The sequence below is a fragment of the Fusarium graminearum genome, chromosome 1 (genome assembly GCF_000240135.3).
Source record: "Fusarium graminearum PH-1 chromosome 1, whole genome shotgun sequence".
In the NCBI taxonomy this organism is placed as follows: domain Eukaryota; kingdom Fungi; phylum Ascomycota; class Sordariomycetes; order Hypocreales; family Nectriaceae; genus Fusarium; species Fusarium graminearum.
Window position 1 is genome coordinate 1,670,026 of NC_026474.1, and position 22,665 is coordinate 1,692,690.

Consider the following 22,665-nt stretch of genomic DNA (forward strand, 5'->3'; position numbering starts at 1 on the left):
CAGTCCATCCAATCCAGTCACGTCCCAAAATTACCAAACCAGTTCAGTTCTTTCTCTATACCTTCACCCACCATTGACCGCCTTTTAATAACCAAGCCATACCGAAGATTCCGCCAAAGGAACCCCATTATCGTTATCATCATTGTCGTTACCGGCCGTGATTCGTCTTCTCCCCCGCTATATTCCCTGCCCTCTTCAACATGTGTACAGTCTCACTTCCCATACCTTCGCTGCAAGTACAGCATTTACAAGCATCATGCAAGATCACAATACCTCCTGCAGGTGGACAGCCCAGAACGAAAAAGAGAGAGAAGAACAAAGAAAGAACAAAAAACACTACAAGTTCCCTGTCGATCAAACACCCTGTCATATCGTTGCTCGAGGCTGCCAGTTGGTTTCAAACAGCTGGCTGACGAAGAAGTAATCATGCTCGTACACAGCTGCCTCACGAAGTTTCTCCCATGGCGTCGCTGAACCGCAAAGTTAGCAAATTATCCTCACAGAAACAAAACAGACGAGATCATCAAGTCAGCACTTGGTGGGCATACCATATTTTCTGGCCATGGTGCTTGTGTCGTGCACAAACTTGATCTTCTCCTCATCAAGGCCTGCGAGGGTTCGCAGATCTTGGTCTTTGCAACCTTCAGAAAATGGGTAAATACCCTTGTTGCAGTAGTGAAAATGCGCAAGTAGAATGTTGGCTCCTTCACATATTCAATCAGCGAGTGCTACAGCAGGACAGAGAGTGGCGTCATACCTAGATGATATTCTTTGACCTTTTCTTCACGCGCAAAACGCCGCTACGAGTACACCCATGATCAGCAACTCTCGCTCTTCTGATACATACCAATTGTATTTTGCTCGAGTCTCTTACCTTCATACCGTGCTTCTTTGCATACCCAGCGTCGTGCGCTGTGATGAGAGCTGTGTTGTGCAGGAGGATGAAGATAACAAGGTATGTAACCAGCCAAGTGCTTTGCTTGTTCTTCGACATCATCTTCTGCAATTTATCTAGCAGCTCTCTTCGCAATCTGGTCTGGATGTGATGGATCAGAATAAGATCCATCTGGGCTCCAAGAACTGGCGGAAGGGGAATGCGGCCGTGATTTGGATTAGTCGCGTCAAGGATATTCGCCTTCATACCCAACGTCTCTTGCCCAACAATGAAGCTCGACCTGGTTGTCAAACGGATTGACATCCATAGCAACAGAGTCTGATGGAGCAGATCAGCGCACTCGGGCGGCGTGGATGGGTCCTTGAAAATCTTCCATGCACGCAGGTAAGTTCGAAATAGGAGGCCATCAGGTGATCCAAGCAGCTTGGTGAAAGCGTCCTGCATGGTGCTCTCGATGTGGTTCAGGTACTCAGATTTTACTTCCTCGAGGTTCACCATTGCATACGGAGGGATTGTCACCGACTTCTTGACTCCCTGGTAATCCCATGTGCGCTCCAACTTGTCGCCAGCCTGGGGAATGAACCGTTGAACCTTGACTTTGACGCACTTGTTCGACAGCCCCCCAGAGAGATAAATAGTTCTCGGCTCTTCAGTCGCCCAACTCTGTATTGGATCCGAAATATTGTTGGTCCATCTTCGCGTCCATTCATATCCAGGAACTTGACCAGGCTTGAAAAGTCGGATATCCGTGATCTTGTATCTGAGACACGGAAAGCGCCCTGCCCTTGAGTTGGAGACCTTTTTGCAGGTCAAGCATGGCCCCCCCTCCTCCTCTGGGTTGTTTTCACACTGCACCATGTGGTCAGTAATTTCTCTCATGGCCCAGCTCATGATGGCAAAAGCATCAGCTTTTGCAAACACAACGCGGTTGAGACTGCATCACTTACGCGTATTCTTTGCATCCTGCATCTGATGCATGAACCGATCTTTCGGGTTTGTGCAGTTTGTTCACGGAGATTAGGATCTTTGAATGGGCCTCGCTTTCCTCCTCGTTGGTTGGGAAGTAAGATCTCAAAGTTGGGATGCTGATCAACAAGGGACCAGCCGTTCTGCACTGTCTCTTCACCGTTCTGTCCGTTGACAAGCATGCCATATTGGGAAACGCTATCGGTAGGGACAAGACCGTGGTGAGTGAGGGCGGTCGTGTCAATAAGATTCGGGTCAGAGCTATATTCAACTTGGGAAAAGTTCTTGGACAATAGGTGTTGATTGCTCATCATTACTGGAGTCTCCAGCGGTGCTTCATCTTTGAAGGTTTGTCCAGGGTAGAAATCCCCTCCTGGTAAAAGAGCTTGCTGAGTTGGGCCAGTGTCACTCATCAAAGGCTCAGCTAATGTTGTTTGGTCAGGAATAAGAGGGAAAGTGACAAGAGGCGCAACATTCAGTTCGGGCTGTTGATAGTGATAGCTTGGCTGTTGCCCAGTACTCAGAACAGTATTATCATACGCCTCAGAAGATGGCATCGTCATAGATGGTTGCTTTTCTGCTACATATGGCGCATCTGGACTCGATACCACAGGCGCAGCACTTGACAGCTGTTGGTAGCCTGTCGTGTTGGTGTAAGTAATGGTTTAGAGTGCATCACGGCGTGCCAAAGATGAGTCGGGATGAGAGAACGAAAACACGTACCGTCTGATTGTCTTGAATCCCAGCCGCAACAAGGGCAGAGAAACAAGGTGAGGTCCGCCATGCGTCTAGCTAGTGGTGAAGTTGAAGACGACATGGAAGTTTGAGCACACCCGTCCCAACCTGACGGGGTTCCATACTGGTCATGGCGCGTGTCGTAAGGATTTGATACTGGAAGCTTCATCAGAGGTCCCTGGGACGAGGTTGATCCATGCTCAGGCGCCATTGGGATCGACGGGTCGACTCTTCTTCTCTTCCTACAATGCGCTTGATCAAGTAGTTGGTGTACCTGATAACCGGAAGCTAATCCATAGAAGCTTGCAATTTGATCAAGGCTTTGGTGAATATCATATGGTAAGATATTGTAGTTGGGATCCGTGAAAGATAATATAGAGGAGGAGGAAGAAGGATCGTCAACCCCTAGTTCGAGGAGAGGCCTCTTGTTTTTAGAAGAATAATGCGGATTCTATAGAAAAAATCAATTCACCGCACATTTGGGTATGATAGGAGGGGCCTGGGGCAAGATCAAGGAGAAGATGCTTGTCCGGGAGTCATGGCACAAGAGCCACGATGGGGCGGCGACAAGAGGGAACGGGGTGATTGGCAACAGCCGCAGGGGCCATCCAAAGAAACCGATGAGACGGGGAGTCGATGATATAACTCCATGCAGCTTGCCGCCAACCGGGGAAAGAAACTCTTACCATAATGGCTGCAGTGAGACAGGACAGGGTGTGGAACAAGACGGCCTAGTAGCAGCAGTAGCAAGAGCAGAACAAAAGTCAAGGTACCACCACGCGGGGATCAAAGTCGACGAAATACAGGCAATGACAAAGGAGAAACTAGCTTGCCCAGTTTGGACTTCGAAAACAGTGGTCAAAATCGAGCGACGCCGGGGTGGAAAGAGGGGGGAGTGTGGTGGTAGGCTAAGGTGCCACGAAAGCCATCACCGGAGCACTTGACGTTCGAACCCCCGTAGTGCGCCGAGTGGAGCGCCAGCGATGACCGGAGCCCAGACGACAACGACCGAGAGAAAGGCACCCAGACGGTCGGGAGAAGGGAATAATGCGATGAGGGAGGCGAAGAATCCGGGGAAGATAGGCGGAGAAAGGATAAGTAGGGGCCTATCGAATAAGCCCAATCAGATAGTTGAGGCTCCTTGTCCACGAACACAGGTTCGATAAGATATTGGTGTGCTGCTCGCCGCCGTACTGGAAAGCTTCAATGTGAGCACAGTAGGTACCACTGGAACAAGACGTGGAGCCTTGTCCACCCGGTTCACTTCTTTAGCAACAGGGCAGATTAGGTTGTCGTGGTACTGGTAACAGAACGTGGAGCTGGCAACTGGTAGTGCTGGTACTGGTGCTAGCACCGGACGGTGCGGTGCGTTGAGCAAACTCAGAATATGCCTGCGGCCGCGATCGTATGGATGACGACCGATGCGGGCTGCGGGCTGAGCAAGTCTGCGGCTGGCGGTGTGGTGGCTGTAGTGACTGGGCGTTGAGCGATTCAAGCAACGGCTCGACGGTCTGCTGGGAATGGCGATGATGAACGAGTCTGTGAGAGAGGAAAGTGGACTCGGTGAGGACGGCGTCTACATGGCCTCGTGCTGAGCAGTTTTTGACCGGTCTGAGGGGTACCATGGGCGTAGCAGGGGCCTTCTGATTGTAGTGCGCGAAGGCAGAGATTTTTTGGGATATTACCCGCCCTACCGGTTCAGTGTGCCTGGAGTTCCCGATCTGGTGTAGAATAGTCGAAACAACTCTGGCATGCGAGTGATTAAAACAAAAGCATTGTCGGCAGGTTGAAAGCTTTGCTGGGAAATCAGAAAGGGTGGTCTGACTTGCGCGTGGTCGTAGTGGACTTGATCTGCCTAATCAGTCGAATCTTCGAATCGGTCTATTGTTCCATGGCACGCATAGGTAGCCAAAGAGCCTGCTTGGTCATGACAACGGTTAATAATTCGTGCATTAGAATGCCCATGTGATTGACATGGGGCTGACCAATGTAGGTCATGGCTGCACAACCGCTCAGCTAGGATTGGATGTGCTATCCTCAAATTGCTTTTTCTCCTACAAGGTCTCGCAACGCCAGCCCGCCCGGGCATCGCACCCCAGGTAAGAGGTACATCATCAACTCCGCAATTTGGCAGAAGTTCTCAAAAGTACTTATCCTGACATGCCAAGCAGGTCCAAAGAAAGGATTTGTTTCGTCCATTTACCATTCCGAGACCAGCGTCAAGAATTCTGCGAGAGCAACTGCAGAGAGATGCATCCCAGTGTATAAAGAAAATGCAATGGCACCTCAGAAGATGACTACGGACAACCAGTCCTCTAGTCTTGCTTGCCAGCGTCCACTACTCCAAGATGCAGAGAATGCATCGTAAACCTACAAATCTCCAGATTTAGTTCCAATTCGTCTCAGCCCATTCTTTACCTATCAAGTGAACCAAGGCTGACGAGTGATGACAGATAGCGCGGTCAAATAACTCAAGTTGAGAACTGTGACTTGGGCGTTGTCAGGTTTCGACGACCATGTGATAAGACTTTTTGTGTGCTATCGTCACGCAAACGTTCTGGTTGGCACGAGAAAGAAACAGGGGCAGTGACCGGTGAGACTAAAAAATCACCACTGTTCACAGCCGGACATTGGACTTGGACATCGGACCGATCGACGTCGGTTTGGGTGCTGTTATCGTTGCGAGTTTCTTACGAAAGAGCTAGGTGTGTATAGGATGCTGGAGCTGGGCACACGCTAGCCGCACTAACGGCACGATGTGAGTTGCGGGCATGATGCCCTGCCCTGTCCTGCCCTGCCCTGCCGCCGGCCTTGCCAAAGGTTCTGCAGGAAAGTGTCGAGGTAGGTAATCAGTTGGTTGATGTGTTTTGCTTGCATCAAAATGCATGGGAGGAAATGAGTGGCGGTAGCTGCATATCTCCCTCATTGACGGGCTGGAAATGTTTTCTCTTCTCTCATGGAAATGCAGCGCTTCCAAAGAACACAGATGGGCGTTCCTGACGATATCAGCCTGTGACGCCGGTCTGGAAGATGGATGGCAAAGGATGCATGTTACAGAAGCAATCACTGGGCTTTCATCAGAATGGCAGGAGGTGTCGTGGTGATATCCCGTGATTGGAAGTTGGGTTCAAGTGGCGGTTGCGCCTTCCCTCAACGGATGTGTGGTGATTTTGCTTTGCGTTAGTACTGGTCCTCAACGGTCTACGGAGGGAAGCGGGAAGGTAGGTGGCTGTTGACTTGGCGTCCACTCGACACGGAAAGGGCCAAACACGACTTTCGTATCCAAACTTAGTACCCGCCGTACTAGTACTGCAGACCGAGGCAATCAGCAATCTCAAGTCTTGATCGGATCCAGTCTGCCAGTGACCAACCTCTCTGGGTCTTCTAGACTGCCTACTAATCCAAGCGCCAACCCAAAATACCTACCTACCTAAGCAAACCATTTCACCTTAGCGGATCTAGAAAAGAACATGGATGCCACATGGAAAGAACCCCTTCTCCTCCGCTAGCCTAGTCTCTATCCACCGACGGGTCTTCCCGTGCCCTAAGTCGAACCGATGTCTGTCGAATAGGCGCCAACGGATCTTCTCCATGAGCCTCTACGGTTATCCAGCCATGTAGCATGCGCGCTTCATGTAGGCAAGAAATGGCACCCCAAATCGAACCGGGTTTGTTTGTCGAATAGATGCTAATGGAGTTTCTCTCCGAGCTTTTACGCTTGCCCGACCATGTAACATGCACGTTTACTCATGTAGGTAAGAAATGGTTACATATGTAAGGTTACTTTGCTTGCCATGATGAATAGCCACAGCCTACCTACCTACCTACCTAGCCAAGTCGTTCGCCCAACCTCCTCTCCTCCTCGACCATGTAAGCGGCTGTCGACCACCTGTTTACCTGAGACATCCTGCTCCACACCGACCGGCAGCCATATACATCGTTTATGATTCCTCTCTCCTCAAGATATGGTAACGCAACCGCAATAGAATGAATAAGTGCGGCCAGTCGGGAGCCCCGCGGACTCGATCGTAGAGCATGCAAGTGTCAGCTTTGTGTACTACGAAAACCTCCCTCGGCCGATCGAAACGAAATGCAGTCTGTGGCCAGGGCAGTATTGAGTGATGCATGAACAATCGCTATCCGACGCGCCTCCCCCTCCCCCCCCCCCCCCCCCCCTGGATTTGGTGTCGGTTAGCACTGCCTTTTGTCAGAAATCAAAATATCGGGGCGCGGTTTGCTTCAAAGCATGCTTATTAGTGCAGATGACGTTTCTGATGTCCGGGATCCAAATGGCCGGTATTTTGGGAATGAGAGATGTGACTGCTCACCGGTCTGTCAGGAGCCCTTGTTACCAAAAGCTCGGTATTCCCCCACGCTGGCAATTGAGGGCCAGACGCCGGCATTCGTCTGTGGAAGCGAAGCAAATGGTATTCGTTGTGGAACTTACGATATTGACGACAATTCACGGCTCCCGGACCGTCTCAAGCGCCCAGCACGGGCTTTGGCTGGGCTGCCAGGGTACGCTATCTCGTCTAAACCTTAGGTAGTTGTCTTCGAGCTTTCAGATCTGCTGGGTGATATACTCAAAGCAGGCCTGTTCGCTTGAAGCCTAATGTCTTCCAACCAGTTGAGAGCATTCAAGTCACCAGCTCTACAATTTATGTTTGATGCATCAGCTCCTTTGCCTGGAGGCAGGTATGCGGACTTGTTTGGGTCAACGTCACAATGGGCTTGTTCCATCAATGCCACTCAACTCCTGCTCGCTCTAAAAGCTCGTTACAAAACCACTTCCCCACTTGATGTCTTTACAGTCCTCAGCTTGCATTCATTGTGGATTCTACACAACTTGACCAAGTCATCAGCTTGCTATAACATGCTCTTATTGTGCACCATCCCCAGTCCTGTATCTTGAATTGATTTCTTTTTAATTCGAGATAGCATTCAAGCAGCTTGTACGATGATATATTTATTTCGCTAGTCCACTCCAAAATCCGTCCATAATCCTTCAACGATTCACGCTGGCCGAGCATCAACATTCGCGACAGACAGCAATACAATTTGGACAAGACTGATACAGTACGATCCTCCGAGCCCGTTTACCGCGCCCAACCCTTGCGACATAAAATTCTACAGCTTCGCTTCTGAAAGCACAGTAGCAAGCGCTGGTGGAAACTCTATAACGAATATTAGTTGAACAACTCACATACCCTTGCCTCGGCTAATCCGGCATGACTGTCATCGCGCATCTACTTCTTCAAGACAGACAGAGCCTTGAATGGATGCACTTGATAAAAATCATCAATTCTTCTTGCGTCGACGAATCTTTGCTGCAGCCTTGATTGGCTCCATGACCCAGCTTTTGCGAAAGTCGTATGGGTCATCATCTTCAGAAGTGAACCAGACAACCTCATACCCCAAGACGTTGGGGTTATCTGGGAAAGCGAAAGAGGAAATCTTATCGCTATCTGCGTTACCGATATAAAAGGTGTTGGATTCCGAAATAATCACCCGATGTCCCTTTTTAAGCACTCCTTTGGTAACACCGTTGTGCCAGGTTTGGATAATCCAGTCCTTGGAGAGCTTTATACGCTTTTCCTCATCGGTGAGAGGGTCGTCCCATAGGATGATCGACTTGGTCGGGCACAGAGTTTGAAGCCAATTGAGAAAGTTGTTGAACAATTTGTTGTCGTCTTGAGTGTTCCACATATACGCGACTTCGTCGGCACCAAAATGATGGAGGGGAGACCCGAAGTATTTGTCAGTGGTGGAAACGAGATCAGCTACCAGGTTGTAGGTTTCTTGTCGTTGCGGTCTAATATCCAGTTGAGCATCTGGGTGTTTTAGGTCTACTTTGCCAACTACTAGATTCTTTTTCCATTTCCCCCTGTCACAATGTTATCAGCGCTAAACTCCGGAACAGGACTTGGAAGCGTACCAAATGTCGCTGTGACCAGGCATATCTGTCTCAGGATAAACAAGGATGCCCAGGCTTTGTGCTTGGGTGACCACCTTGTGAATGTCCTCAGGACTATAGAATTGCGAGGAGCCACTGTATTTTATACTCGCATTTGTTAACCCCCCGTCGGCAGGCCAGAGCATAGGGAAGCTTTCTGCATCATAGATATGCCAATGGAAGACATTGAAGTTGTACTGATGGAGGACGGCTAACAAACTGAGAATGGCTTTGACGGGGAAAAACTTTCGTCCCGTGTCGAGCATAAAGCCCCTATGAGGATAAAGAGTGCTGTTCATCTCCTAGCAAGTACGATGCTTGGCGGTGCTTGGCAGAGGTGGTAGTGAAGGTGGGGGCGAGGTAAGGAGGAAAGAAGTTAGAGGTGAGGCTTCAGGTCACAGCTCAATATGTAGAACAAAACGCCAACGTGGAGGCCTTCGACCATTCCGTTTCTGGGTAAATATTGTACTAACGTAAAGGAATGGTGAAATATCCTGATTATCCCGGTTCCGGCTTTACTAAATTTGCTACTAATCATTTCCAGTTAAGGCTGATCATACCGTCCAACGCTTTAGGTGATTACGGATACCTGGTACCTGTCTGGGCTGGCTCTGTATCAGACTAGAGTTTGATGGTGTGTTGGGATTCCTAAAGTCTAATATCGACTTACACATGGATGCTTTTTTTGATATATCGAGGCGGGCGGACGGACGGACGGGTGCATCATTATAAGGCAGCCTGCCTTTGAAAGGTGGAGCCTTAAGGAAGCCTACGTCAAGCGCGAAACTGAGTTGATAAAAATGGATCATAGCAGTAGGCAATCGACATCGCGAAGGAGCTGTCGATGTTGCTTGTCCTTCCTCCACCAGAGGAACGAGTTTGTGATCCGTCACCGTCACCGCCGCTGTCGTCGTTGCCGTCATGTTCGGTCTCACAGAGCAGCCAACAGGCAGGCTCCTATCTACGATCACATGATCGTCAGAAGCACGGTTAATCGCTAATCTGCATTGCCATCCATGTCGGGGTCTGATATTGTCACACAGCAACGACCGTCTTCTCTCTCAGCATCATTTTTCATCAGTGACGCGCTCACATCTTCGCTCAGTGGAATTTCATCGCGAAGCAACTCACGACTCGTTTTGAATCGGCCTCCGCTACTTTGCCTATAGCTCAACAATCCTTTACCAACAACCGTTTGGCCAGTCCCCTTGCATCCGGGATTGAAACCCCTCATCTGCGAACCGACTGTTCATGTCGGGCAGCATCCAAGACATTGTGCACTGCTTATTGCCTCTTTGGTGTACAACACTGCGGTCCGTTTACTTCGAGCTGTATCCTACTGGTTTTCTGCGTCAAGCACGACGCCTGCCCAGATCATGGAGTTGAGCCAGGAATCTGTTCATGATGTTATCCACCCCACTGCAGCTTACTCAGATCTTCCACCGAATCATGGTGTGGAATCTGTGATGCGGGACGATCAGCCAGTTGACTGGCAAGACTCGGTCTTGAATCCAAAGAATCGCATTGACAGTCTCAGCCCGCTGGGGCGGCCTCACTGGAGGATCGATGGCTGCACTGCCTTTGGAAGCCAGTTCTACGCCGTGCCTCTTTTTATCGATTCTATGCCCCCGTTACGGGTGGATGTTTTTATCCCCGAGCCTTCGAAACTCTCGCCTGAACTTCGACACGCTCTTGACGTTGATGTGGCATTTCATACCACGAGTGCGAGGCGTATTGCGAACCTCGGCATCACTCAGCATGTACTCCGCATCTTGCAATATTGGACATCGTGCCAAGAGGATCCTGTTGGCATCTTCAAAATGATTCCTTATGGCTCCAGAATTGTGCTCAAAAACATGCCCAAGAATGTCGCTGATGCGGAGATCACTATCGCCCCAACTCATTATCTTGAACGTCAGCTTTGGTCTGTATCTTCGCTTCAGGCTGCCTGGGGGAGTGATGTCGAGCTGCCTCCCACGGTCGACCTCGATAACGTGGTATACGTCTCACAGCTGCACGATAGTGTATGCCTTGTGGAGATCGAAGGCAAGACGTGGATTTTCAAGGCCCTCACCAGTTACACCAAGTACCTTTATCACGAGTTAAGGCAGCTTCTCACCATCCCACAACACCCGAACATTGTTTCTCGGCCAGTCCACCTTGTCACGAAACAGTGTGGCTTTGGTGGGAAAGTGGCTGTTGTCGGGTTCACGCTTGAGTACCATATACATGGCAGTCTACGCGATCTGATCCCGTTTCTCAAGCTTCACGGCATGGTGTCGTTGGCCGATGAGACCAAATGGTCCATTCAACTCGCATCGGCACTGGTGCACCTTCGTGCGACTACTGATGTGTTTTACCCCGATCTAAGACTAGACAACATCGTGCTTTCAGCTTCTCGGGACGCCATAATGGTTGACTTTGAGCAGCGCGGTGTCTGGTGTGAGTTTGCCGCCCCTGAGGTCAACGCCCTCGAATATGTGAGACTTCTTGCAATCGATGAAGAGATTCCTGCAGAAGTCAGCGAAAAGTACTCGAACCTCTTGTCCGAAATGCTTCCAGACTGGGAGGCGATGGGTGACAGGGAGGAGTACAAATGGCCTTCTCAAGGCTACAACGTGCCATGGTCTTGCCTGACTCCAAAGGAACAGGAGGCATGCGAGGTGTATATGCTTGGCCGAGTACTGTGGTGTATCTTTGAAGGGAATAGCGCTCCCCAAAGAGCTGCAGTCTGGCTGTCATACAGATGGGAGCCGCTGGTCGAGTTTCCAGGATACACGAAAACTCCTGGAGCCATGCAGCGGCTGATCAACAAGTGCACGCGTGGAAGGCGGTCTGGTCTTAGTAGGTGGATCGTCAGGGAAAGGAACCAACTCGTGCTCCGCGAACTTGAGAAAACGGGGCTCTCCACCCCTGAAGATGTACAACAGACTGCGAAGACCTGGTGGTCGGCAGAGATTGACGCATCAGAGGAGTGGCTGAGACAGAGAATCGAAGGTATGAAGAGGGGTGACTGGAAAGAGAATTTCTACGACCGACCGAGTCTGAAGGAGGTTCTTGCGGAACTCGAGGCTTTTCGTGACGAATCTGGATTCAAGTTTTGACAGGGTTTAGCTGCAATCGGGGTTTCTCATTCCACTGAAAGCCGGCTGAAGAGTTTGTGTAGGCCACAAGATTGGTCGAAAGAGGCTTCTACCAAACTTAAGCAGTCTACAAATATGATTTAGTCAAGTTATCACTTTGTTTGTTTCACGGCAGTTTCCATAGCACGTATTATTCTTCGCCAAAGAGCATCGCTTAGTACATTAATATCCACTCATTCCATTGTCCTCATCTAGTCCTCCTTGTCTTCCTGCCACCCATTTGCGCCTGACCAGATCGCTTCAACCCAGAACCCGTGCTCGATGTTCTTAGTCGCCTTAGCATTGCCCTGAATCGCTGTACATAACCTGCAGGTGCACCATATATCTCAATCTTGTCGAGAATTTCTTCGAGATTGTGCAAAAACTGACTCGCAGCCTCTGGGATCAGATTCAGGACGTTGAGGATGAAATCCTGGTCGCGGTCGCCAATAAGACGTAGGTAAAGATTGCGATCGATGCGGGCCACTGTCCCAGAGCCTTCGTCTTTGTTATGAGACACCACCGAGCTCAAGATGTGCACGAGACTGCGAGCTGCAGACAAAGCCTCATGTGTAGAAAGGGGCTTTTCCCGTGTGTATATCTCGTGCCGCATGCGACGAACGCAGCCAATGATATGAGAAGCTGCCCAAGGAACATCGTGAGGAGTTTCGATGTCCGAGGAAGGAGTTTCAGTGTCGAGATCTCGCAATACGCGATCAATGCGTTGTGTGAGTTTATGAAACGGATCTTTGATCAAATCTTGTGAGCGTGAGATGGAGCGGAAGTAGTGGAAGAAATGGTGGTTGTCCAGAAGCATGCGAAAGATGGTTTGTTCGAGATCATGCCGCTTGATGATGTTCTTTCCCAGAGATACCCGATCGAAGATGTCGGAACGAAACTGTTTTGGGTCCATATCGTAGACTGAGGAGAGTATTTCCCGAGCTTCTTGGGCCCGGAAAGTATCTGGTTCGTTGTCGTACTCTGAGTCTGGAGTGACAAGGTGAGAGTGAAGCCCTTCCGCAAGCACATCGAGATGATACTTGGAGATGTTCTGGAAAGGATCCCCAATCGCCTCGGCGTATCCTTGTGAGTTCATATTGAGAGGTTTGCTGATGTCTTCGTCATACAAGGTCTGTTTGACGATCTGATCTAGGAGCCACAGGGTATGCCGGCAGGGCTGTTCAATATCTGAACACGAGCAACTCATGTTTGAAGTCCCGTCTTCTGGAGCACGGATCCGGACTGAACGGGTGACAAGCTCTGTCATCTGAAACGCATAGGTGTTATCAATACGACGACACTTTTCCAAAACAATCCTTGGAGGTTCTCTGAAGGTTTCGCGGATGACGGATTGTGTGGTATCTGGGAGGTGGTCGACGAGGTATGTTAACTTTGTTGGAGATTGAATGGTGGAAGCTTCATTCTCGTCGCTATCGGAACTATCGTCGTCAAAATCAGAGCTATTTGAGTCTGTTTCCGATTCTGATGACGATGATTCATCGTGGTGAAGCTGTTCTGAGTCATGGGCGAAGGACTGTTGCCTTGCCTGAGAATAGGTTTCTGAAGACATACTCTGTAGAGATAGTCTGCTGAAATGAGATGAAGGAGAAGTCATTGGCTTAAGAAGAAGCTTCAATGTTGTGATGATCATTTTGAGGATATCAGAAGAGGTCTTGATAGAGTTTTATATCGTACAAAACGGCTGGAGCCTCGCAGCTAACTTGGGTCCTGCACTTGGACACTCAATAATAAAGATAGACCCTGGCTGCGGCCACACATGGTCAGTGATGAGCCTCACGGCCGGGACGAGCGATATAGGAGGGGCCCAAGGCATCATAGCTAATGTGAGGCAGGTACAAGAATATTTCGAAGATCAAAAACAAAATCGCAGATATCCTGACTGGGATGATGGGTTGCCATGAGGTCCCCCCAGCTGTGTGGCTGTGAGATTCAATGCGGTATGTATGGTGCATTTCATAGCAGTCATACCCACTTGACAGGTAAGTAGAATATGGGGTTGGAGGATCTACGGAGTCCCCTTTGTTACTCCGTACATGAATGAAACTGCAGTTTATTAGTGTTTCTCGGGTATTTTGGTGAATGATGATCGCAATGATTCTCCCGTTCAAGATATCCCCACAGGTATAGAGGGAGTGCTGGAAGCAATTACTAGCCTTCAATCTCGAGATAAAGATTCAGCAACTGATTGACTCTACAGTCCCAGCAAAATCAGGCTAAATTGTTTTAGTAGAACATTCATGTTGGTTCAGTTTATTCAGATCAAAGCCTACTATCCACACAGCCACACGCCCACCGTCTGGCGGCTAATAGAGCCACTCACAGGTAACCACGGCTGATACCACGCGACCCCATGAACGGCCCGGCATGGATGAGCCATAGATTGTAGACTACCCAACTAAAATCGCCTGTAGTATTTCTACTACTTGGCCTCGGCTGATGCGGCCGGGGAAACAAACCGTTTGCGGGAACCTATTCTATAATATCTGTCGTCTGGCAAGGCATTTTCTAAGCGACACACTCAACCTCGAGAGCTCAGCTTGACTGATAATGATGATGAAGGAGAAGGCTGAGGCTGTAATATGCGGTCTGTCTGTCTTTGAGCGGCCGTGTCTATGTTTGTTTGTCGATGATGCGATGTTTGCTAGGGACTAACTTGTGACGATGGGAATCTGGAATAGCGACATCGGTCGTTGACCATGGTCGTGCTGAGCAAGGCTGTATCAGTGTCATACCGAGTCCAAGTTATGTGTCTCTTGTGATGCTGATACATGGGTTGATAACGTAGTAGAGCCGTATAATTATAGAAATCACATGTGTTGCCAATATAGAATGTTCATTATGTCCCCAGCATTTGTTTAGCACCAATGCCTCCCTCCATCTTGGCTATTGCATGCTGTTGGCCCTAAAGACAATATCGATCGATCCGATAAGTCGACTTACGGCACTTTTATGTATTATCCCTAACCGTGTGCCTGCCAGCAACCCATATGTTTGTTGGTGGTATTCTCCAAAACCGAGATATCAGGTCTTGGATATAAAACTGTGCCGGATTGCGGTGTTAGACCGATGCATCGAGGCGCAGAACACACTTCTATTGTGTCCGTGTTACTCATTACTTGACTACGGGAAGAAAACTGTACGCGATACAACGTGACGGGGCATGTTGTTGGTCCAACTGACGATGTAGTCATACATAGGAAGTGACATCCGACTGCCGCAAGAGTCTGACAGATACCTTTGGCCGTAAGGAGAACTAAAATTCTCAGTATCAAACTGTTTCTTGCATGTCGCGGAATCAAATTGACTTCATTCTAGGTTGCTATGCTTATCGGTTCCCCTCTCCAATGACATTATCAGATTTCTTAGCATGCTATGCGCAACGTCAAAGCCCAAAGGAAAGTGGAAAGTCAGAGTCTTGATATACATCACACATCTGTATGGTCTGTTGCCCATCAAAGCAGACGGCAAAGGTGAACGAGGGGGGTTGGCTTCTCGTGGCCAAGACTTCCGGGTAGAAAGTAAAAAATAACAAACAAACAGAAAACGCAATAAAAGCTATCCACAGGCAGCAACGTCATCAAAGCCTATCCCAGGCTCTATGTTTAAAAAAGCAGTTTGTGACTGGTCGTATCGCCACGTGCTGAATCAACCTTGAATTTCCCCAGTGCACCTAATTCCGAAAACCGTAAAAGGAGGTGTTTGCGTGTCAAGCGAGTCCGAACCAATGATAAACCACCTCAGAGCTGATGCGTGTATTGGGCTCCTGCTCTAGAGCCCCCTCCAAAAAGCGATGTGATAAGAGTGTTGATACATCATGCACAGGTCAGTGCAGGTCGAAGTCCGTCGTCAAAGCGGACGACTCGGGGGGATGCGTGGCTCTTGGTGGCTGCTCTCTTGGTCGGGGTTCGGCCTTTTCGGAGGATCGTCTTCGGATCGGGCGACGGAGATTTAGGAGAAGACGAAGACCGGCCTGCAGACGAGGAAGTCGACTTCCTAGGCAGGCTATCCACAGACCGGTCGGATTGTCAATCGATACCATGCTGCTGCTTGAGCTGAGCTAAAGATTCGCGGCGGGCTTCGAGGTCCTCTTTTGACTTGGCCATCTTGTCGGGCTGGTGGTATAGAACTGGAGAATCAGGTTAGTACAAATCTAGATCGGACATGGCGTCTTGCCCCCTGTTGATGTGATGCAAAAGCATCAGCCGGGGCAGACAAGGACGACATACCAACGAGGTATCGATTTTGGAAGTTGAAGCCGTTGAGCTTATCGCAGGCCTGCTTCGCGTCGGTTACGTCTTCATAGACAACGAATGCGGTTCCCTTGGTGTTGTTGGCGATACCCTGTCGAACCTGGCTGCACAGACCGTCAGTATAAAATTCGTCAAGCGCATCTCGACATGATGTGCAAATATCGTCCTCGTTGAGTAATCGTCGAGTGTCGGGGCAGGTGCATACCGAATAGGGCCGAATTTTCCAAAGAGATCGAACAACTCTTCTGGAGTGACGTTGTAACTATCGGTTTCAATTAGTCTGGAACCGGGCGCAAATCTCGATGGCTGATCCTGGCATACCTCAAGTTCTTTACGAACAGAGCTCTGCAGAAAAGTTAGCAAAATGCATTGATATATGTGTCCTCGAAAGGTCAATCTAGTTCAGTCCAGGAAATGCGACGAGCCATGAATAGGGCGCAAGACTTTGAAATTGATTCGCGGCAGTTTATACTTTGCGTAGAGTACAAGTATTGCACGAGCGGATGCGTGTAAGTAGCAGCGACTTACCGATTGACTTCTGGGGCTAATTTACCGCCGCGACTACTCATCTCTTGGATGATGTTCGATGTTGTTGATATTGGTTCAGTAGGAACGGAGAGGGCGCGGTGGGCGGTATTACGGGACGGAGAGAGAGATAGAATTGAGCGGAGCGGAGACGGGAGGACGGCAACGACCTGGAAGGCGAGATCTGTGCACGTGACCTTGCAGTTGGACCACATCTCGGGAAGAGTAAGGGTATGATTGGTCAGGGGAAGCTGGCGTGATCTAAGGCGGATGGGCGGACAGCAACGGACAGCGTCACTTGACAAATGTGGCACTGTATTAACGTTCGCTAATAATGGTGGGTGAAGAGAAGAGACAACGAGTGTTGATTGCATTGGAGATGATTGCTGTTTGTATATAATTTGCTGGCATTATTGCGACTTTACGCATTTGCACACTGACTATCAAATACATCCTGTTTCTCTCTCCGGCACGCGACCAACCAGGCACTTCTATCCCGTCACCGCATCTGTTTGCACTCAAGTCAGGCTGAAGAGTACAGCCTACAGAGCAATCTGGGGCTACATGAGGCTTACTGTGGTCAAGCAAGCCAAGGTAGATAAGACTGGGCACTATGCAAGTGTACCACGAGCCGTGGAGTCGCGTACCCGCTGATAGAGAAACTGACGGCACTTTCAAGCCGAGGCCTTGACACAGTTGGTAGGCTTGAGGAAGAGGCCCTGCAGAGGTTGGCTTCTAGCGTCTTTGCGCACTTCAGGTATCACTGCAGCAGCACACAACCCGGTCACTCGGACACGTGGAGGGTGAGTTTTCAGGGATCAAATCAACAAAAACGTCAGTCAACAAAGGGTCCAGGTTAACTAAATGCGCAATCGCATGAATGCTGATACCTTGGGCACGATTCATTAGGCAATTTTAACTACTTAGGTAAATACATAGGCAAGTGCTCAGTAAGTGGATGGGCTTCACAATTCTTCCCCCTTCATTCACTATCAAACAATCATGAACTTTTTGCTGTTTGCAAACCGCTTCATCCTCTGAATCTCGGTTCACCCGTCCGTCAATTTTGTTCTCGTAACTAGGACCCATTGGTCATTCTCCACAACCGCCCCGGTTCGTCAATTACTGACTCGGCGATTGCGGACAAGGACTCACAATGAGTCTTTGGAAAAAGCCGAACCGATAATGCGAAAAGTAGCAAATATGGTAGACAGTTGATACGTAAAATTGCCTTTTTAGTTGTGCCAACCACCAAAGTAGACAGTTGATACACTGTAGGATTGTCAAAACCTAAGCGAAATAGGTCTCAGTTCAGCACTGAAGAATAGGTTCTCAGGGGACCTATGTACGGCAAAGTTGGTAGGCAGCTTTCCCATGCCTATCACTCTAGGCAGAGCTTGGACGGAACTGCCGTGAAGTGAGAGCGTGAATTTCAACTATAGCATGAGCTTTACCAACTTGAGCTCGCCTAACATTATTCCCTTCTGCTTGGTTTCACATACTCACGGGAGTGCCAACTTATCATCATCATGGTATTGAACCATGCTATTCATCCACCCTAGACATTTTCAACCATTTCTCAACATCACCTAACGACCCTCCGACAACGGCTTGTACTCGAGTGAAAGATACCAATCTCATGGACTCACGAGGCGTAGTCTGATCGGCATGACTGTCTCCACAATGTCGCGCTTCGGTCACGACGTCCTCTCCGTATTTGATGTCGCTTCAAGTGACCAGGATTTCCTCGCCGACGTCATCGAATTCAGTCGGACCCAAGCAACAGCCGAGCTTGAGAAGCTTCGCCAGGAAAGTTTGTTGGCAGGCGCTCAAGATTGGCATTATCTTATGCAATGCGCCATCTCTATGCGACGAACTTGCCGATACGATAGATACAGCACAGAAGCGCAAGATGTTCTCGCATATGTGCGGTGCGCACTGGACGGACGGGTTCCTCCGTCAGACTCGGGCTCAGGCTCGGAGCCATGGAATATGACCGATAGGCTTATCGCCCGAGCAAAAGAGCTTGAGGGCGACCCCGAGATCCTACCACCACAACTCCCCGGAAATATCGACAACCAACAGCTCTTGCAGCGGCCTAGACCGGAGGCTTTCTCAAACACAAGGAATATCTTCAAAACCTCACCTTACTGGTCTGACCAACCTCAAAAGAAGGTTCCAAATGAGAGCCGCAAGTGGAGTCTTACACCCTATTCGACTTTTGGATTATCGCAAATACAGACCCCGTTAGAAGCACAAAATGATCCTTTTCAAGACCCAAGTCTTGGTGGCCTCACTGTTGAGCAGGGTTCCCCGCAAGAAATCACCATGAGCGATAAGGATAACACCACAAGCGTCAAGGCCAACAGTGTCATCTCACCCTACTTTACAGACGCCTCGTTTTCTGCTGTAAAGACGTTAGTGGTGCAAAAGCGACCGCCGCGGGGGACAGTGCCTTCTGTCCCTTTCGCGCCCCTCACATCACCAGATTTTGGCCTCGTTCAGGAGAAAGTTGCACGTGAGCCATTCTGGTTATTGATTGCTGTGTCGTTCCTTATAAAGACCAAGGGTATACACGCTGTTCCCCTGTTCTTTAAGTTCAAACAGCGATTTCCCACTCCAGTTGATGTCGCTTATGAGTCGAATACGAAGCCAATTGTTGAAATGATACGTCACCTTGGACTTGCAAACCACCGTGTGGCTTTGATACAAAAATATGCTCGAGGATTCTTGGATGATCCGCCAGCTGCTGGGAAACTGTTCAGGGTGAAAAAGTATGATTGTAGGGATGTTGAATTTCCATCTGCGTCTCGAGACTGTGTATCGTCCCAAGATAAAGGCGACAATCAAGATTTGGAAGCCTGGGAGATTGGACATCTCACACAAGGCAAGTATGCAATAGACAGTTGGCGCATCTTTTGTCGAGACGAGTTACTCGGCCGAGCAAAAGACTGGAAGGGAAAGGGTAGAGAGCCTGAGTTTCAGCCCGAATGGATGAGGGTGAGACCTGATGATAAGGAACTCAGGGCATATTTGAGATGGATGTGGATGAAAGAGGGTTGGGAATGGGACCCGATCACAGGTGATCGTACTGTGTTGAGAGAAGAGATGCGTAATGCTGTTAATGAGGGAAGAGTTGAGTATGATGATAGAGGCGGGTTGAAGCTGAAGGATGGTCCAATTGATCCATCGCTGTAACAAAATTGATGGTTCAGGGAGTAGTTGTTCCGAAGCAAGAAGCCTACTGGTTTATACTTTAGGAGTATTCACTGTACGAGCAAATACGATAGACCTGTTTGGAATATAGTCCAAGATGGTATAATGATTCTGAAAATAGAGATAGAAACCGAGAGTTTTAACTTGTTAGGCCCTACCTAGGCCTAGTTGTCCTGAGGAGGAAGCTAATGTGATGGCCTGCGCCACTGAGGTAGTGTCTATTGTAAGAGTTTCCATTCTTGGATCGCCTAGTTCCCGGCCCTAACCCAAGTGGTGATGGGGAGAAAGGGATGCCTGGGGCCCTGGTTAGAGGTTGAGCCTGCGTTTACTATGTGCCTTTGTACCTACCTACCTATCTCGTCTTTTGCTGATCTGACTGACTGGCCTCGGCTTGATGAAAGGTCGAGACTCGGAACATCTGCAGAGAATAACAAGGCTGTTAAGCAGATAATAGACCCCAAGGTACAGATTGGTACCCTGGACATGTAAATCCCCCTCGATTCGGCAGTAGTTACAGGTATCGGCACCTAGTAAGGCCCTGGCACAAATAGGAAGAAAGGGTGGGAGAGCTAAAAAGTGGGACGACACAAAGCTCCATCACGGGATCTCTAAAGGACACCGTTGTACAATCAGGGCCTCGCTACCTCTGTTACTGTACCTACCAGGTAGATCCTTTTCTTTACTCGTCTGAGGTCATCGTCTCCAATTGAATCACAAAGGACAGCTCGCCTCGACGCCTCGTTCTTGTCTGTCTCTCCTTGCCCTCTTTATCTTATCCTCGTTCTTTTTTTACTCCTCCTCTTATCTTGTCTAGGTCGTTTGTAGAGCTTCTCAATCACCGTTTGCTACCACCTATCGTCTTTTGGTCGAGTCCAATCAAACAAACGCCCTCTCGTTTCGGTTCAAACTCCCGAAAGCTTCACCAAACAGCTCGCCTGTTTGACGTCTCTACTCTTTTCTCATCCTCCTCACGACAGCCACTCATCGGCGACGTCTTCTCCTCAACATTGTCGTGCTTTCTCATCTTCATCATCTAGTCAGCAGGTCTGCACGTGAAACAAGCTTCCTTCGAAACCGAACCTCAGCGCTACAGCAATGTCCAACCGATTCAACTCTGGCTACGGCCTCGGTGGCCCCGCGCCCTACGGCGGATCCCAGGCTGCTGAACCTCAGCAGGGTGAGGGCTTTCTCGAGCAAATTCGACCCTATACCAGCAAGATTGAGGATGCGCTCGACACCATCAGCGAGCCTGTGAAGCCGTGAGTCGAGCGACGTTCTTTGCAAGCGCGTTTGGAGCTCTGAGAGCTGACCTTTGTCCTTGTTGACAGCTATCTCCCTGCCATTGGCCGTTTCCTGATCGTTGTTACCTTCTTTGAAGACGCTCTCCGTATCGTCACTCAATGGTCCGATCAGCTTCTTTACCTGAAGGACTACCGCCACAGTAAGATGCGCCTCTGTCCCGCGAAGCGGGAAAGGCTGGTCAGGGAGTTCTAGCTAACATTTGACAGTTCCTTCCGGTATCACCCACCTGTTCCTCCTTGTCAACATCATTGCCATGTTCTCTTGCTCCACTCTGGTCATCATCCGAAAGCACTCCGACTACGCCGTCGCCGGTCTCATGGGCGTTGTCGTCACTCAGGCTCTTGGCTACGGTCTCATCTTCGATCTCAACTTCTTCCTCCGAAACCTGTCTGTCATCGGTGGCCTGGTCATGGTCCTGTCTGATTCGTGGGTTCGCAAGACTCAGGTCTTTGCAGGTCTTCCCCAGATCGACGAGAAGGATCGCAAGATGTACTTCCAGCTGGCTGGCCGTGTCCTCCTGATCTTCCTCTTCATCGGATTTGTCTTCAGTGGCGAGTGGTCGCTCTGGCGCGTCATTGTCTCGTCTCTTGGCGGCATCTCCTGCGTCATGGTTGTCGTTGGATTCAAGGCCAAGTACAGCGCCACTCTGCTCGTTGTCATCCTGAGCATCTTCAACTTGTTGGTCAACAACTTCTGGACTGTAAGTTATGATTCGCGACAGGTATCTTTATCAAAAAAGCTAACGAATTACCCAGCTTCACGAGCACCACCCCCACAAGGACTTTGCCAAGTACGACTTCTTCCAGATCCTGTCCATCGTCGGTGGACTCCTGCTCCTCGTCAACAGCGGCCCAGGCCAGTTCAGCATTGACGAGAAGAAGAAGGTCTACTAAGCCCGCGACCAAGACAAGCGCGCTACGTCCAGTAAAGGATGGGCATCGAGGTGTCCGGCGTTGGCAGGGCATTTTCTATTTACAATTTTGGGAAAGGATAACGATCCGAAGAAAAGTTACGCTCGAGCTGAAATGGCAGCGGAACGAGTTAAGTTACATATGGTGGCTGGGGTAGCAGCAACGGGATTGATATGATCTGATGGTATTAAAATCTGCTTTCGCAGCACATTAACGGCAATGAATACATGGATGATCTTAAACATTTGTTGATATGGCGGACAACTTGGGCATGTGTAAATGTGTTCTAGACCTGTTCTGTTTAATTGGTATCTATGTATGCGATACGAATGCTGGAGAGCATACGTCTGGTTAGTGTAGGCTATCCCCATGGGGTTCAGTTGGTTATGTCTTTACAACGATCAACGCGAGATTAAGGTTGCGTTTATGCCCTACTTTATGTGACTCGATACAAGGCAACCTCTTTTTTCTTCTTTTTAACGTTGTATAAACCATCAAATATAACGATCAACGTGAAATGCAAACGAAAGTCACGCCCGTTTGAACAACATGGTTTGCAGCGATTGGTGATGCCAGTAATTTCTTTTCTACTGCGGCAACCAACCAACATTAAATACGATTACCGTTCGAGCTGTTACAAACGCTCAAGGGCTCTTTGAGCGTTTGAAGCATGTCTGGGAGGCTATTCTGGTGGGTGGCAGGAAGTTAACCTCTGAGCTTTGAAGTATGGTAACAAATAACCTAATAATAAACGTCCAATCTATGGCAT

General features: G+C 49.3%; 7 protein-coding genes across 7 annotated transcripts; 3 read left to right on the forward strand and 4 right to left on the reverse strand.

The window, feature by feature from the left end:
* Positions 1–366: 366 nt before the first annotated feature.
* On the reverse strand, positions 367–2,807 carry FGSG_00532 (uncharacterized protein; the record flags this gene model as incomplete). The annotated part of the gene is made up of 6 exons (XM_011317909.1): positions 367–470; positions 549–641; positions 758–800; positions 875–1,744; positions 1,843–2,501; positions 2,585–2,807. The coding sequence occupies 6 exons, from the start codon at positions 2,805–2,807 to the stop codon at positions 367–369; spliced, it is 1,992 nt and encodes a 663-aa protein (XP_011316211.1).
* A 5,087-nt stretch (positions 2,808–7,894) lies between these two features.
* FGSG_00533 (uncharacterized protein) lies at positions 7,895–8,554 on the reverse strand (the record flags this gene model as incomplete). Its single annotated transcript, XM_011317910.1, has 2 exons — positions 7,895–8,480; positions 8,532–8,554. 2 exons carry the CDS (start codon positions 8,552–8,554, stop codon positions 7,895–7,897), a joined length of 609 nt encoding a protein of 202 aa, XP_011316212.1.
* A 1,371-nt stretch (positions 8,555–9,925) lies between these two features.
* Positions 9,926–11,653, forward strand: FGSG_00534 (uncharacterized protein; the record flags this gene model as incomplete). The annotated part of the gene is made up of 1 exon (XM_011317911.1): positions 9,926–11,653. The coding sequence occupies one exon, from the start codon at positions 9,926–9,928 to the stop codon at positions 11,651–11,653; it is 1,728 nt and encodes a 575-aa protein (XP_011316213.1).
* A 226-nt stretch (positions 11,654–11,879) lies between these two features.
* FGSG_00535 (uncharacterized protein) lies at positions 11,880–13,322 on the reverse strand (the record flags this gene model as incomplete). The annotated part of the gene is made up of 1 exon (XM_011317912.1): positions 11,880–13,322. One exon carries the CDS (start codon positions 13,320–13,322, stop codon positions 11,880–11,882), a length of 1,443 nt encoding a protein of 480 aa, XP_011316214.1.
* A 1,613-nt stretch (positions 13,323–14,935) lies between these two features.
* Positions 14,936–16,572, reverse strand: FGSG_00536 (uncharacterized protein). The gene is made up of 5 exons (XM_011317913.1): positions 16,471–16,572; positions 16,264–16,287; positions 16,148–16,204; positions 15,919–16,046; positions 14,936–15,818 (listed from the first exon to the last, which is right to left on the reverse strand). Exons 1-5 carry the CDS (start codon positions 16,509–16,511, stop codon positions 15,718–15,720), a joined length of 351 nt encoding a protein of 116 aa, XP_011316215.1. The 5' UTR covers positions 16,512–16,572; the 3' UTR covers positions 14,936–15,717.
* A 1,511-nt stretch (positions 16,573–18,083) lies between these two features.
* FGSG_00537 (uncharacterized protein) lies at positions 18,084–19,665 on the forward strand (the record flags this gene model as incomplete). The annotated part of the gene is made up of 1 exon (XM_011317914.1): positions 18,084–19,665. The coding sequence occupies exon 1, from the start codon at positions 18,151–18,153 to the stop codon at positions 19,663–19,665; it is 1,515 nt and encodes a 504-aa protein (XP_011316216.1). The 5' UTR covers positions 18,084–18,150.
* Positions 19,666–20,355: 690 nt separating this feature from the next.
* Positions 20,356–22,136, forward strand: FGSG_00538 (uncharacterized protein). Its single transcript, XM_011317915.1, has 4 exons — positions 20,356–20,942; positions 21,012–21,124; positions 21,192–21,685; positions 21,741–22,136. Exons 1-4 carry the CDS (start codon positions 20,779–20,781, stop codon positions 21,876–21,878), a joined length of 909 nt encoding a protein of 302 aa, XP_011316217.1. The 5' UTR covers positions 20,356–20,778; the 3' UTR covers positions 21,879–22,136.
* The last annotated feature ends 529 nt before the right edge of the window (positions 22,137–22,665 follow it).